This window comes from Lates calcarifer, linkage group LG12 (genome assembly GCF_001640805.2).
Source record: "Lates calcarifer isolate ASB-BC8 linkage group LG12, TLL_Latcal_v3, whole genome shotgun sequence".
NCBI lineage: Eukaryota > Metazoa > Chordata > Actinopteri > Centropomidae > Lates > Lates calcarifer.
The window spans coordinates 13,322,599-13,337,862 of NC_066844.1; the positions used below are offsets into that span (position 1 = coordinate 13,322,599).

Genomic DNA, 15,264 nt, shown 5'->3' on the forward strand with positions numbered 1-15,264 from the left:
ATTTCTGCATTAAGTTCCCTCCTTTTTCCAACCTTCCATGTCCTTCCTATAAGCACACACACACACACACACACACACACACACACACACACACAATCCCAATGCCTTTGGTTTCTATACATATGCTTTCATAGAAATATGTTCTCAGATGGTACATTGTCTGGGTCAAAGTCAGGTTTTGTATATACACTGCGCTCATTCCCTGGAGGCAGTTTAATATTGCTGCTACTCCTGATGTGCTGCACCACGGTTAAGTCTGCAAACTATGGCATGAATTGAAATGAGATAGCCTTAGCCAGAGGCAGACGCACCAAACCAGCCACGTTTATCAGAAAATGAATCCTCAAACATGGACTTGTGTGTATGTTGGATGTCAGAGCGGAGTGAGATGGGATGCTAAAGATTTATGACACGCCTAATGACCTGCAACACTAGTACTAACACATCTAGCACTCCTACTAGAAAGTAGTTTTATTCCTAGAAGGCTGCGCACATGTGTGTTTGTGTCTGTGTATGTGTGAGTATGTGAATTGGAGGAGCAAGAGGGGGGAAGCCTGTGAAATGAGAAGAGCCCCAGGCTGAGATCCTATCAGGCTTTCAACACATCCAGAAATCACAAACCAACAAATTCTGTATGATGTGGTGTGGTGGAAAGCAGAACAGCAGCTCTGTGTAAATCCTGATAAAGCAAACGGCAGGTGGGATGACCCAGGATGCAATGTGCATGCAGGCGGCTGTTTATAAAGTTAATCAGGCTGCTGCTTGTTTGGGGTTTTATATCTCCTGTTTTTGTTCCCATGGTAGTCGCTTTATGAACTTCCAGTGACATGATGATGGCATTTGGGGCCGAAGTCAAAATTCTCAAATTTAATCTGTGCACATATCCTGACATTTTGGACAGCCCAGATCTGTGTGCAGACTTAAGTCCTCTTTATTTAACTTTAAGTCTCTTCGGATCCGCTGACACATTCTATTGGGAGCGAGGGACTTTAGAGGGTCTGCACTCATCTTTCATCAGTGCACAGGGGCTGTAAGTGCCTCAACCAAACTTAATTAGCCTCTTCTCAGCAACTCACCGCTGCCTTTTGCTCAAATTAATCTTCTCAGGTTAACACACTGCACCCAATCCACTGTCTCTTGACGGGAGGTCAAATTTGTCCTCTGCTGAGAAATTAGTCAGCTAAATGAGGGCTCCTCCATGCAGCCTCAGCTAATGACCTTGATTAATTAAAGAGAGACGCTTCCTAATTACAGTCTTTTTCTACTTGGTCTGACTGTGACCCTGTAAAACAAGCCGAGGCAGTAATGAGTCATATCTCAAACAGAATATCACTTCAGAGTTTGTGTGGGCACAGTGCTTCATGTGAGGCCTTAATCATTCGGAGATAATGATAACACCAGTTTGGTGTAATGAACATCCTCTTCAGTCTAAAGAAATCACAGCACCAAATGGGGAAAAAGGCTGCATCTTTTACATCAACGTAATGACTTATAAGTTGTTGATTGGTCTCCCTCTGCTTATGAACCTTCTTCCAGGTCAATGGTAAGGACCTCTCCAAGGCCACCCATGACCAGGCAGTGGAGGCCTTCCGCACCGCAAAGGAGCCCATCATGGTCCAGGTCCTGCGCAGGGCCCCTCACCCCAAATTGGTCAGCCCTACTGCTGACACCCAGGTCTCGGACATCAGCACTCAGACCGACATCACCCTTCAGCATATCATGGCCCTTACCAAGCTGGATCCCTCTTCGCCCCCCATGACAGAGCTGGAGGAATATCTGCTCCCAGAGGAGTAAGTACCAGCCTATTCATAAAAATCTAGAGAAAAACCCCAGCTAAACTGGGCACTGGATTCTGTCCAGCTCCACAGAATGGTCATGGCCTTGATGTACAGTAATTGCATACATTCTGTAGATACATTGTTTTGCATTGCAGATGGGAATTAGTTTCAACAGTCTGTATGCATGTTCTTTTTCTCATATGAAAAATGCAGGGATACACACAGTGAACACACGGTCACATACTGTATACATTCATGCTCCTCCATACACTCACTTAACAGTTTTTCAGGCACATTAACAAAACTAATGCAGTCTAATACAACAGTCCTGCAATAAATCCTCCATCAAGGCAAGAGTTTCTGTTATGCACCCTACCTTCACTGATACAAATGGGGTGGACAAAATACGAAAAACACATCAGTATAATACAGTTCAGTTCAACAGCACTACAAACTGCAGCCTCCAAAATGTCCAGTTATATCAATATCTCTATAAAACAGATTTCTAGAAAAAAAAAATTATTATACAGTTAGAATTTTATTGCAGGACTGATGTATTAGTCTGTGGTAGTTTACGTAGGTTTACCTAATAAACTAGCAACTCAATGAATATACCTACATATGCTTATGTGCTCATGTACACACACACACACATTGTGTATAAATCTACAGGTGTTTTATATTTTACGGTTGAGGGGACTAAACCTCTACTAAAGCGGTCCTCCTCCATTTTAAAGTTACATATCTGCGGCTTTATCCTATATCCATATCTGTAGTTTATAACCATGTTTTGTAACTAGATAACGACAGAAATATTCCCTTCAATCTTAATGAAAATTCATGATTGCCCAGGTAGCCAAAATTTATTGGCTCAACAGTGGCCTAAGTCTGACACACCTGTGCTTTGCTGGACGCATGTCAAACAAGGAATGAATGAAGACTTAGGCTACATGACCTCTGGCATAAAAGCACATGGTCATCTGGCAAAAAAAAATTCATTTTCATTTCATTTCAAACAGTCCTCCACTGACCAATCAAATGTGTTCAGGAGCTGATTACTGGTAGACTTTGTAACATGAATGGCATATTTTTAATGTTTACCTCAGAGTCATCACAATGAAAGATAAAATGATTGTTGCTGTGATGACTTTGGAGCTGTAACATCCGGTCTCAGAGTATTATGGCCCTTTGAACAGTGTTTTAGCATCTGATAAGCCTTCAGACTAATGGTTCTATTGCTCAAACCAGCCTTCCTCAAGCATATTTCATTATCTTACTGAAGAAGCAACATGTCCCCATTCTTTATATTTTTTCAGTTTGAAAGTCCACCAGCTGATTTTGACCCCAATCAGCCCAGTCTTCATCCACAAAGTCTAGCTTAATCTGGGCTGTATTCAGTCCTCCTGTGTCCTGACACTGGATACTGGGTTTGCTAACACTAAGCTTCAAATAGCCTGGCTTTTCTGGCAACCTGCTTGATATAAAATTATTTTTACCTCAAAGTTTTATGTTCAACCAAAAGAGAAGAGACGTGAAGTTTAATAGAGTCAGACTGATCTGAATTGAAAACACTATTTAGTTAGTGTAGTAGGAAAAGGATGAAGCATGTTTCTGCATTTGCGGCTTTCTTTCAGAAAGTCCACTTAAAATTAAAAGACACAGGAAATCTTTGGTGTCAAAACTCAGCAATGCTGAAAAGGTCACTTTACTCTCAGACACAATAAGACCTTTCACCCTAATAGTCAATTAAGAGAGCGACACCTTATCTTCCTCTCCAGACCACTCTGCTGTGATCACACAGGATGTGTCTGAAGTTTGACGGGAAAATGTCCCTGTCACGTCTGGGAGATGACAGCTCCTTGGGGGCACACAGCCACATTTGTATTTGCATATTTCCAAATTGGATCTATTGTTTCTGTGTGTGTGTGTGTGTGTGTATGTGTGTTAGGCCCTGGAGCTTGGAGTGTCTGGCTACATTTTACACTCCATGGCAGTGGCAGTTGCCCTTTAATGAATAACTGTGATTTCTTTAATTGATTTCTGAGTCAAATTAATAACATGGCATGTTAATTTGCGATTAGCCTCCGGGTAAAGCTTCAATATATCTGATTCAAGAGTGATTTCTACATTGAGTTCTTATTACTTCCTCTACAAGTCTCATTTATTTTTCAAACTCTGGGGCAAAATTAAATCCAGATTGACAAATGTGTTAGTACATTTTGTCTCCTTTTTTCCACCTATCTTACACTCTTTCTTTTCCCAGGCATTCTCCAGGACATGCATACTTTGACCCCAATGATTTTTTGGAGGGCATACAACAGGACATAGAACGTGAGGAGCTGGAATATGAGGTAAACATCATCTCCATCCCTTCACTGTCTTCTCAATGAAGATCTACATTCAGACAGCAGTGCATTATTACTCCAAAAGCAGACCTGAGGCCGCCTCTGTGTCTCCTCTACAGTGGCCTTGCTAGCGACCACAAATCCTGATATATCGTGGTTATTGATGAAGTACTCTCCCTACATACAGACTCTGAGATATAGGCCAGACAGGAATCGAGTTGTTGGTTTGTTCCAGCAGATGCACAACGGTGACATCATTACTTATTAGTGACAAGGCCTAATAATTCTTCCCCGGCTAAGACGCTGTGGAGATGAGGCCCGGCGGATAATTAGATGGCACAGATAATAGGTCTGCAGTGATGAATCTGATGATGCACGCTAACAATGCCTGGATGAGGCCATGATGAGGCCACGATCAAGCCTCTGTTCTGCTCCATCCGTGACCTCCGCCAACCCAACACCCCCTCCCATTAAACCCTAGCCACCTACGGCTTTATATTAATAATATCCTTGGAGAAACTATGAGGCTGAGAGCAGAAAGGTGAAGTTCAGGGTGGCTAATGGCAGATGCACGGCAGACAAACAATAACTAAACCAAGTGTCCTTGAAGAGTGATTCTTTTTCTTACAAAAGAATGGCTGACAAATGATCCAGTTAAGTCATGTTTGCATCAAATCAGTTTCATTTAACGTCCTACCGTCATGCCATGTCTCTCAGTTTACATGTTATAAACATGTTTCCAACAATTAGAAATGATAATATGTTTGTATAGGTGACTACTAGTTATGTTACGTTTAATAAATATAACATGATATACCTCAAATTACAAAATGTTGTATTTTAACATTAGACAAAATTTGACTGGGCAGCAGAGGGTTTCTAGTAACCAATTTACACATTACCAAAGATTTTCAATAAGTTATAACCTTGTGAAGTAACTTATTAGTTTTAAAATACATAGTGGTTACTAAGAACTTTGCAGGAACTTTACCGTCATAAAACCTCAACCTGTCATTTTTTTAAATGTGGTTTTTGTACAAATGAAACAAGATACAGGGTGTTCATTAGTGAGCTTTAGAGGTGCTGGTTTTAGTTACCTTTGAAGCCATTCTAGCTGTTTTCCCTTGTGTTTAGTCTTTGCGCTAAGTTAACTGGCTAATGGCTGTGGCCATTACATTTACCATACACACACAGGAGTGGTGATGAATCTTCTCATCAAGCTTTCAAATAAACATTATTTGCAAAATGTTTTCAGCTGCAACTTAGTTTTTGTTAACTCTCTCCGTCCTGTCCTCTGCCCTCAAAGAACAGCACTGCTCGTATCTTTATCTGTATCTGTGAGATTACAGGTGTTGACAAGTGAAAAACGGGATTGTGCCCGTCTGCAGTTGGCTGCACCATCTCTCATTCTGTCAGTGGGTCTCTAAAAAAGCCAATGGCTTCCCCTGTGTCCAGCTGAAAGATTCATTACAGTGATTGATGGATCACTGTTGCTCCATGATCCCATCAGGAAGTCAATGTATTCTGTCTGTCCAGAAAAACATTATCCACTCTATTTTGAAAAAAAAAAAAAATTCAGATGTACTGGCTATTAATTTGTGCATTTGTCTTACCAGGAAGTGGATTTGTACCGAGCCAATATCCAAGACAAGCTCGGCCTGACCATCTGTTACAGGACTGATGATGAGGATGAGGCTGGGATCTACATTAGTGAGGTATGTGGTGCAGGGGAACTCTCAAATCTACTTCAACAGACAGATGGATATTAATCTTACTCTCTCATTGCTTTATTCTCTGTTCTCTTTAGATTGATCCCAACAGCATTGCTGCAAAGGATGGCAGGATTAGAGAGGGGGACAAAATCATCCAGGTAAGACTTCTGTAATCTCTGCAGTTTTTTTAATGACCAGCTCACTTGTGAATAAATCACCAATATTCCATTTAAATTTGTTTTAATTTTGCTTACTTTGGAGAAATCTAAGTTTTGTATTTTAGTGTTTGATTACTTAAAGCCTGTTAGAATTTGATTTAAATGCACAAAGAAGAAGGTCATGCTTTTGATAGTCATTCTTTGTGTCCATCAAGATCAATGGTGTTGAGATCCAGAACCGGGAGGATGCTGTCGCACTGCTGACTAGTGAGGGGAACCAGAATATCTCCCTGCTGGTGGCCAGACCAGAGATCCAGGTAATTAGGATGTCATTATGGGCGTGAACTCAGCAGAGGTTAATGACAACAAGGCAGTTCATGTTAAAACACTCATATCGTCCCTTTTTGAAGCAATGATGTCCTTCAGAGTGTGTTTAGTTTTCTTTTCATGCCAACAAACAAGAGTAGGACTTTCAGTAGAAGATGTTCCATTTATTGAGTAAAACTTTGCATTTCAATATTTGGATCTAATGAGACGTCTCCTCTCCCTACTGTGTCTCAGCTGGATGAGGGCTGGATGGATGATGACAGGAACGACTTCCTGGATGACCTTCACATGGACATGCTGGAGCAGCAGCACCATCAGGCCATGCAGTTCACTGCCAGCATGCTGCAGCAGGTACACACACACACACACACACACACACCACACTAACACACATGCACAGCGTGTAGAAGCAAACTAGCACAGTCAATCTGCAGTAACGCATATGTTCATGTATAGATTATTTTGGCCTAGCAAGCTCTGCCAAGTGTAACAGCTGGTTAGCACTGGTTTTAGCAGTGTTTTTTTCTATTTACACCAAGCAGAGACTTTGGAGATGCATGTGTTGTATGAACTTTCACAAAATCAGCAGGGATCTTATAAAAAATAGAAAATGTAACAATTAACAACAGTGTCTTGTTTAGTTACACACTATAATTAGCACTGCTGTTTACGTGTTCAATGATATTGACTTCAATATCTACACTCATTTGGATACACCACTATCTCTGAGCGATCTGTTGTCTGTGTTTATAGAAGAAGCTTGAGGAGGATGGAGGCACCACCGACACAGCCACACTGCTGTCCAATCACCACGAGAAGGACAGCGGGGTAGGGCGCACAGATGAGAGCACACGAAATGACGAGAGCTCGGAGCAGGAGAACCTTGGTGACGACCAGACCACAGCCTCCAACACGCTGGGCAGCTGCAGAAAGCTGACCTACAGCCAGGACACCCTTGGCAGCACCGACCTGCCCTTCAGCAGCGAGTCATTCATCTCCGCTGACTACACCGACACCGACTTCCTGGGCATCCCGGCCGATGAGTGCGAGCGCTTCAGAGAGCTCCTGGAGCTGAAGTGTCAGATGAGGGGCGTTGGAGCCCAGGGTCTGTATTGCCAGGGAGGTGGGGCAGGAGGTCAAGATCAAGAGGGTGTGGACAAGGAGCTGGAGCTGCTCAATGAGGAGCTGCGCACCATTGAGCTGGAGTGCCTGAATATTGTCCGCGCTCACAAGATGCAGCAGCTGAGGGAGCAGTGCCGCGAGTCTTGGATGCTCCACAACAGCGGCTTCCGCAACTACAACACTAGCATTGACGCTCGCCGCCATGAGCTCTCAGACATCACAGAGCTGCCTGAGAAATCAGACAAGGACAGCTCTAGTGCCTACAACACAGGTGAGAGCTGCCGCAGCACCCCTCTGACTCTGGAGCTGTCTCCAGATAATTCACTCCGCAGAGGAGCAGAAAACCAGGCTGGGGCATCTGGTTCCACCAGCTCCAATGGCAGGATGCTCAAGCCCCTCCTGTCCCCTGTCCAGGAAGCTTGTGGCCCTAGCCGGAGCAGAGGCTCTTCTAAAGATCCAGATGGAGCATTGCAGGTAGAGAGCAAGGATAGGAAGCTAGGAGAGTCCAGTAAGGCTGGGCGGAGCTTTTCTCAGCCACACTCACCTTATAAGCATGCTCACATCCCTGCCCATGCCCAGCACTACCAGAGCTACATGCAGCTGATCCAGCAGAAATCAGCTGTGGAGTATGCCCAGAGCCAGATGAGTCTGGTCAGCATGTGCCGGGACCCCATCACCCCCAATGACCTGGAGCCTAAGATGGAGTGGAAGGTCAAGATCCGTAGTGATGGCACACGCTACATAACCAAGCGGCCTGTCCGGGACAAGCTGCTGAGGGAGCGCGCCCTCAGAATTCACGAGGAGCGCAGCGGCATGACCACAGACGACTGACGCCATAAGCGAGCTGAAGATGGGGCGCTACTGGAGCAAGGAGGAGAGGAAACAGCACGCTGTTCGCGCCAAGGAGCAGAGACAGCGCAGAGAGTTCATGAAGCAGAGCCGAGCTGATTGTCTAAAGGAGCAGACCGGCCCAGAGGACAAAAAGGAGCCCAATATCATCGAACTCAGCCACAAAAAGATGATGAAAAAGAGGAATAAGAAAATATTCGACAACTGGATGACGATCCAGGAACTGCTGACCCATGGTACCAAGTCACCAGACGGCACCAGGGTTTACAACTCACTCCTGTCTGTGACCACAGTCTAAGTCCTGCTCTGAGTTCAGTGTCAGGCCAACATAAGGAGCGAGTGTAATGGACTGTACATAGAACACTACCAGTTGGGGTAGAGATTCCTGCCTCGTTCAATGTGGCAACATTTTGTAAATAGGAAATATGGAAAGCCTTTTCTGGACAGACGTTTCCCACCACTGTGGTGAAGAGAAGGTCCTGTAGATGATGGTTGGACTTAGGACATGAACATGGACGTGAATCTGACATGGCTATGAGGATGATTTTGGAAACATTTTTCAGATTTCTTCAATAACCTTTTCTACCTTTGTGCTTGCTCTTAAATAATTTTGAAAACAAAAATACAATATTTGACTTTTTGGAAGGTTTTGAAAGTGTGTAAAGACCGTGTGCCATACAGAAACAGCCAGCATTTACACTATTTTACATTATTTTGTTCGTACTATATATCTCTTATCAGTATTTTACTGTTATGCATACTTAATGCTTTTATGGAAACAATGCTATTTTTCCTGCAAGGTAGAACACATAGTCCTTTTCAAAAGGACTTTTGTAAATTAAAAATAAAAATTTTGTAACAAATCCCCCTTTTTTAGTTTTAATTTCTCTCTATTGGTGCTGATCCCAAAGTTAATACCACCAGCGATGTACCATCTGTTACATAATGTAGAGAACATCATATCGTGATATCATTGTGTATGTACGTATGTTTAGAGAGAGATGTTTCTCACATTGTTGAAATTGAAATGTCTGCGTTTGTTAAAGCACACATTGTAGTTGCTCTTGTTTTGTTTTTGTTTTTTTTTTAGGGTTTCATGTATTGAGCAGAATAACAACTTAACAGATCCTTAGTTAGCCACACTAATTTGATGTCTTGTAAAATGAGAGAAATAATAAATTATTGTTTTATATATGATGAGCTTCAAAACGTTGTTGGGATTTATCATTTTTTAGAGTTGTTGGATCACCAAAAAAACAATAATAATGACCACGTGAGAGGAAGAATAATCCATGATGCTGATGTTCCACTGAATGCAGGTGAATCCAGTGGGCCAAACCCTAATATGCTTTATCTCTAAAGTAAGCCGGATCTACGATAGTAGCTTTGTTATTAAACCATTTGTTTACAGTATTAGGCTTTTGTAAGCTATATCCTCACATTTCATTTGGTCCATGCAAAACAGGTGGTGGTCTGAAGCTTGGTAACAAATTAGTGACTGCTTGCTTGTCAAGTCGATGCTGTAACTGTAGCTAGCGAGCTAACTGTTACTTTGCTAGTTTGCCCAGCTAAACTAGCTCTAGTCAGTCACAGCATTTCCAGAGCTTGTTTTGAGTTTTTTTTCTAATTACGTTTATATCCCCTTGGCGTTTTGTTCAACAGTGCACATCATTTGGGTCAATGAAAAGTTATTGAATACAAAGCTCTGAGCTAATGAGCCCACTAACAGTCAGTTAGCAAACTTGTCAGTATTTTTTTCAAAAGATGTATTTGTACCTTCATCCTCTCTCGTATCTGCATTTTCTCTTTGTATAACAGTTTTTAATCAAACGGAGGAGGTAAAATAAAATAAAATGGTGTGACACTGCTAATAAGCTATAATAGTTTCCTCTATTTTGGATCTTTTAACTCTCTGTCCTCTCAAAGGTCAGCACTTTGGTCTCAAAGGTCCCCAGAGCTGAAACTTGCATGGAACTTTCTCAAATTCAATTCAGTTCAATTCAGTTTTATTTATATAGCACCATATCACAACAAAAGTCATCTCAAACTTTAACTTTAGCGTTTTCAAGCGGAAAATCTGATTTCAGTGATGCCATCAGAATTAACTGATTTTACAACAAAATGTCATCATTTTCAATCCTTGTCTATCCAGACCTTTATTCTATAGGAATGTAGCCAGTTGTTTGGGTGCAGAAATCCATGTAAAGCTCATTTTACTCTCATGCTTATTGTTTTACTGTGTTAGATAAGAACATTTAAGCATTGCTGTACATTTATTAACGTGTTCATTTATAGTGTAATATTGTGTGGATTTGCATCCAGTGGTCAGACTCACTATCTCAAACATATTATAGAGATAAACACTGGGTATTGAAAGCTCATTTGCTCTCTTGTTGAATACATTTTTAAATACAGTTCAATTCAATTTTATTTATATAGCCCCATATCACAACAAAAGTCATCTCAACGCACTTAATACGGGATATGTGTTCTCAGTGGAATCACAGAATCAGTCCTATGTAAATTTGCCAACTTGTTGTAATGATAGCAGCAGTTCTGAGACCAAAAGAAGTCTATTGACTGAGTTTGGGATTCATGTCCAATCCCGAGTAAGGTTGGGCTGGCATTAACATGAAACAGTCTAATCACCAAAAATCCCTGCTGTCCAGATCTGACACCGCTGAAGGCTTACAACAAAGATTCCTATCTTTTGTTTTCTTTTTCTTGTCATCAGCCTTTCCCTCACATGGATGTTGCTAGTGGTGGCTTCCATCCATCATCTTGTATTGCTCTTCCTAAGACAAAAAAGTGTCCCATCAGTTTAAAACTAAGATGTGAAATAATGTACTATGTGGTCTTCTATTGTAATCAAGTTATGAGTGAACCTGGCATGAGGCTCCCTCACATGGCAAAATCTCCTTGCTGGGCTAATGGTGTATTTATCTGACTCCAGACTCCCACCATCTGTTAGAGGGACCTCGTACCCTCAGTCCCATATGATCCTTCAATTAGCAGCTCAGCGCCTCATTACTGAGGACAAAGGCAGCTCTGTATCTCTGCTGATACAAAACTTTTGTCTTATCACCTTCCATCAAACACATCTTTTGTTTTTTAATGAGGCAACAATTAGGGAAACATGAATATGTATTTATGCACTCAAGTTAGTTTGCAAATTCAGAAGTATAACTTGAGTCTTTTTCAAAATACATCACTCTGACCACTTTACTAGCTTAAAATCATATATTAAGAATAGATCAAATAACTCATGTGTAATATGAAAAGGGTGACTACTAGATGCATCCACATATTATCAGCCTACTCAGTGACTCTAGCTTCTTTCAGCTAAGGTAGGTTTTGGTAGGTTTTGGTATTTATATAGGTCTAATAAAAATTGCATTCTGGCTGACCAGCTACCAACAGCACACATACAAACTTAGCTGCGAGCTGCAGAACATAGTATTCAGCTGCTTAAGAGTGATGTATTTCCCTCAGGAGTTGGTCGAAAAACAGAGCTACAAGAAAGTGAACATTGAAATAAGAGTCATCAGGTGGCCACGAGTACAACTCCAAATGAAAGCTAATGTTGCTCCATTTCATTTCACAGTTACTATGTATGAATAAGGAGTTGTTAGCTAACATGTTAACCATATTAAATCAATAATATGTCATATAGTTTGTTCCTTGTTCTGCTGCTCCTTAGTGGGCTAAAAGCCATGAATATTGTTTTAAATTTATAGGGGCACTACAGGAATCAAGTGTTTCAGGAACCGCGAGTAACAGATTCACAAAACTAAAGAAAAAGGTAAAAATGGAAGCAGTAAAGATTTCTAGACCTTTGCCTCCAAAAATGGGCCATGCTCCAAAACATTAAATCCTACACTTCCCACGATGCTACTTGATAAGATATTCCATTTGACCCTCCAACTGCTAACCAGAAAATGTTCTTCCCTTGTGCAGCTTATATTACTGCACAGACCCTTGTATCACATGACTTATTTAAAAAAAAATCTCTTAGGCTAACAGGCTGCAATTCTTTCATGAATGCCAAGGTACTGTCTTCATTTGTTTGTATTAGTTGTCTAGTAGTTCATGAATTCATGTCTTGTCTCACAGAATCTGTATCACTTTAGGGGAATGATTATGATAATGAGAGCAGCTGGGGGTGCAAGCTTAGCCTCTTCCTCTGTGTCTGGTAGAGTATAATTGATTACTCCTCCTTAAGCCTGACCGAACCCAAGCCTTGTGATTTATGTCTAGGTATAAGTCTCTGTACACACTCTTTTAATGGGAGATAACAATATGGCATGCAAGGCAAACAAAAAGCTCCCATAATCAATTCTGGGATGCTCCTCCACCACCACCACCACCACCACAGAATGCCAGGAGATTAGTCAATCACATACTTGGCTTTGCTATGCTCATGTATTTTTATTATCTTTGGGTTAAAAGTGTTTGTCTCCCCACTGGTCTGACAGTCCTGTGTTTGGGCTGGAGAGCAGGACTCATCAGTTTAAATGTCAACGTGGAGGAACAGGCCGACATTCCAGTGTACTCATCCATTAAATGATAAGGAGGCTTCTCCTCTTCTGCCTGCAACACTGCTGATTCTGATGCTGTTTCACAGTGGAGACTGAGATGCACCAAAGGGCTCGTACATGCATGACAAGTCTGGACAATTTGTTTTACGTTGCCTTATTCACAAGTAGATCATCATAGTCACAATATTCATTTTGCTGGATGACAGTGGAACTCAGTTTGGATAGCTCTTTGTGGTACGTTGTGCTTGGGTTCTTCTTTTTACTTCTTTTTGTGATAAACCTTGGAGGCACCACATCACTCCAGCAAGTTCAGCAGGTGTGGAAACTGTGTTAGCACATCTCACATCTTGGATTAAAGAGAACAAGCTGCTGGATAAACAGAAAGAAATGCTGAACCACATATTCATGCTCTCCATCATGTCTAAGTCTTGACCTCAGAGCATTTTAGTCTCTGAACCCTGAATATTTGAGGAGATTTATTCCAAAAATGTGATATTCAGAGCTGCACCTAAAAAATACTGCTGATGTGAAACATGGAAAATGAAAATATTGCAAAATATTACTTATTTTGAAACAGTAAATTTCCAACACTCATTGCTGATTGCAACCATGTACATAGCTTAAATCGTGATTGGTCAGTCATTCTGACCTCGACTTGCATGACTGATCAGATGGCATCAAGATTACTGTGATAACCCTGCCAGATATGAATTTATTGTACCCTTGGAGTAAAGAAGATTCTAAATTAAATAATAAAATAGCCTGTAAAAATATGCATAAAAATCAAACATTTCCTGAAATAGGGTTCATATGTGTGATGTTATGTGTGATGAAAACAACATGTTTCTTTATTTGCTTTTTTTTCTTCTTTGTTTTCTTTGTGTGAAAGTAAGAATCAGCAATTTCTGAGTGAGGTTTGAACTGGGACAGTACAAAACCCACGTGCTCTGTAAGGAACTGTAAATTGCTCACATCTGTATTTTGACTGACTTCTCCTTTCAAGCTGTCGACAATAATGTCAAACCTGGCAACAATGAAATACAAATGTGTGATGAGCTGGGGATTGTTTTAAGAAGTGACAACTGCAGTTGTATTTTGCAGCATTTTATCACTCTTATTTCATTCCAGAACAATGTGTTTGCTGTGAAATCATATATGACAGCTTAGATAAATAAAGCAAGCCTCCAAAGGTAACTAAATATATCATGTGCATAAAGTGAATAATAAAATCCATGAGCTTTTCTGATTTATCACCAGCACAAGATGGAACAACACATGGACATTACAGTGATTGATGCCAGGAAAAGAACACAGGAACATTTAGTTTACCTACAGAGGATGCGATAAAAATGTGCACAAGCCTGGACGACATGCACAAACCTGACTTATCAGTTAGAATGTAGCACATGATCACAAATAAAATACTGATTATGTGATATGATTAATTACTGAAAATACTTGGTTATAAGAGCCCTATGTCCTGTACAGTATTGTATCTATGTAACTTATCTGAAGAAAATATTCAATCAAAGGACAGATACTTGGTAAAAATATTCCTAATAGCGAAAAAGTTATTACAAGAAAATGGGGAAAAGAGGACCCCCCCTACTCGGGACCAATGGATGCAGATTGTAGAGGAAATCTACATAATGGAAATGATGACATGCTGCCTAAGACTACAGGAAGCTCAGCTTGAAGAAAAATGGATGAATTGGACAACATACAAGACAGAACAGCGACAAAGAACACAGGAAAATCCTGATTGAGTGAAAGAAAATAGGAACATGGACAGATAAGAAGAATATAACTCCCACATGTTGGCATTTGTGTTTGTATTTAATTGTATTAGTTGGTTTACAATTATATAAAAGAAATAATAATAAATAAAAACTAAAGTGATAAAAAAAAAGTATATTGAATATGTGGCTATTTTAATATAATACTATCCTGGTGTGAAACAATATCATAATGGTGGCACCAAGATTATCTGTAGCTAGGCAGGTGGGCTACTGATGCCTCTGTCTTCTTCTTCTTCTGTCTTTGAGCCATTTCTTCACACTTTGACTAAAAGGTCAGGACAGGCAATAAGGCAGCAAGCATCCTGTCAGCTAGAGGAGTGTCACATAACCTCCCCTTTAACAAGACAGAGGCAGAGCAGGGACAGGACTGAGTCTCAAAAAATGAAATGACATAGAACAATGGATCCAGAAATATAATTCTTCACTCAACAAAAACTAAGCATGATATATTTTTGTATGAAACACATGGAATTTAGCTTTTTCCAACTTTCCTGCTTCATTTTAAAGCATTTTTGTCACTTTTTTCTTCCACAAGCAGAATGCAAAATGCACGCCAACTCTTTGGATGCCAAAGACACATAAATGTCTCTAACTACGTATTTGACCCTTGCATGGTCCTGTTAGCTTCAAAGAACC

General features: G+C 40.8%; 1 protein-coding gene across 1 annotated transcript in view; it reads left to right on the top strand.

Annotated features, from left to right (window-relative positions):
• Nucleotides 1-9,486, top strand: part of pdzrn3b (PDZ domain containing RING finger 3b) — a 93,538-nt gene extending 84,052 nt beyond the window's left edge. The window contains 8 exon segments of the mRNA XM_018698997.2: nt 1,537-1,790; nt 4,042-4,129; nt 5,740-5,838; nt 5,931-5,993; nt 6,209-6,310; nt 6,555-6,671; nt 7,074-8,270; nt 8,272-9,486. Of these exon segments, the coding sequence (XP_018554513.1) occupies nt 1,537-1,790; nt 4,042-4,129; nt 5,740-5,838; nt 5,931-5,993; nt 6,209-6,310; nt 6,555-6,671; nt 7,074-8,270; nt 8,272-8,589 (2,238 nt within the window). The 3' untranslated portion in view covers nt 8,590-9,486.
• The last annotated feature ends 5,778 nt before the right edge of the window (nt 9,487-15,264 follow it).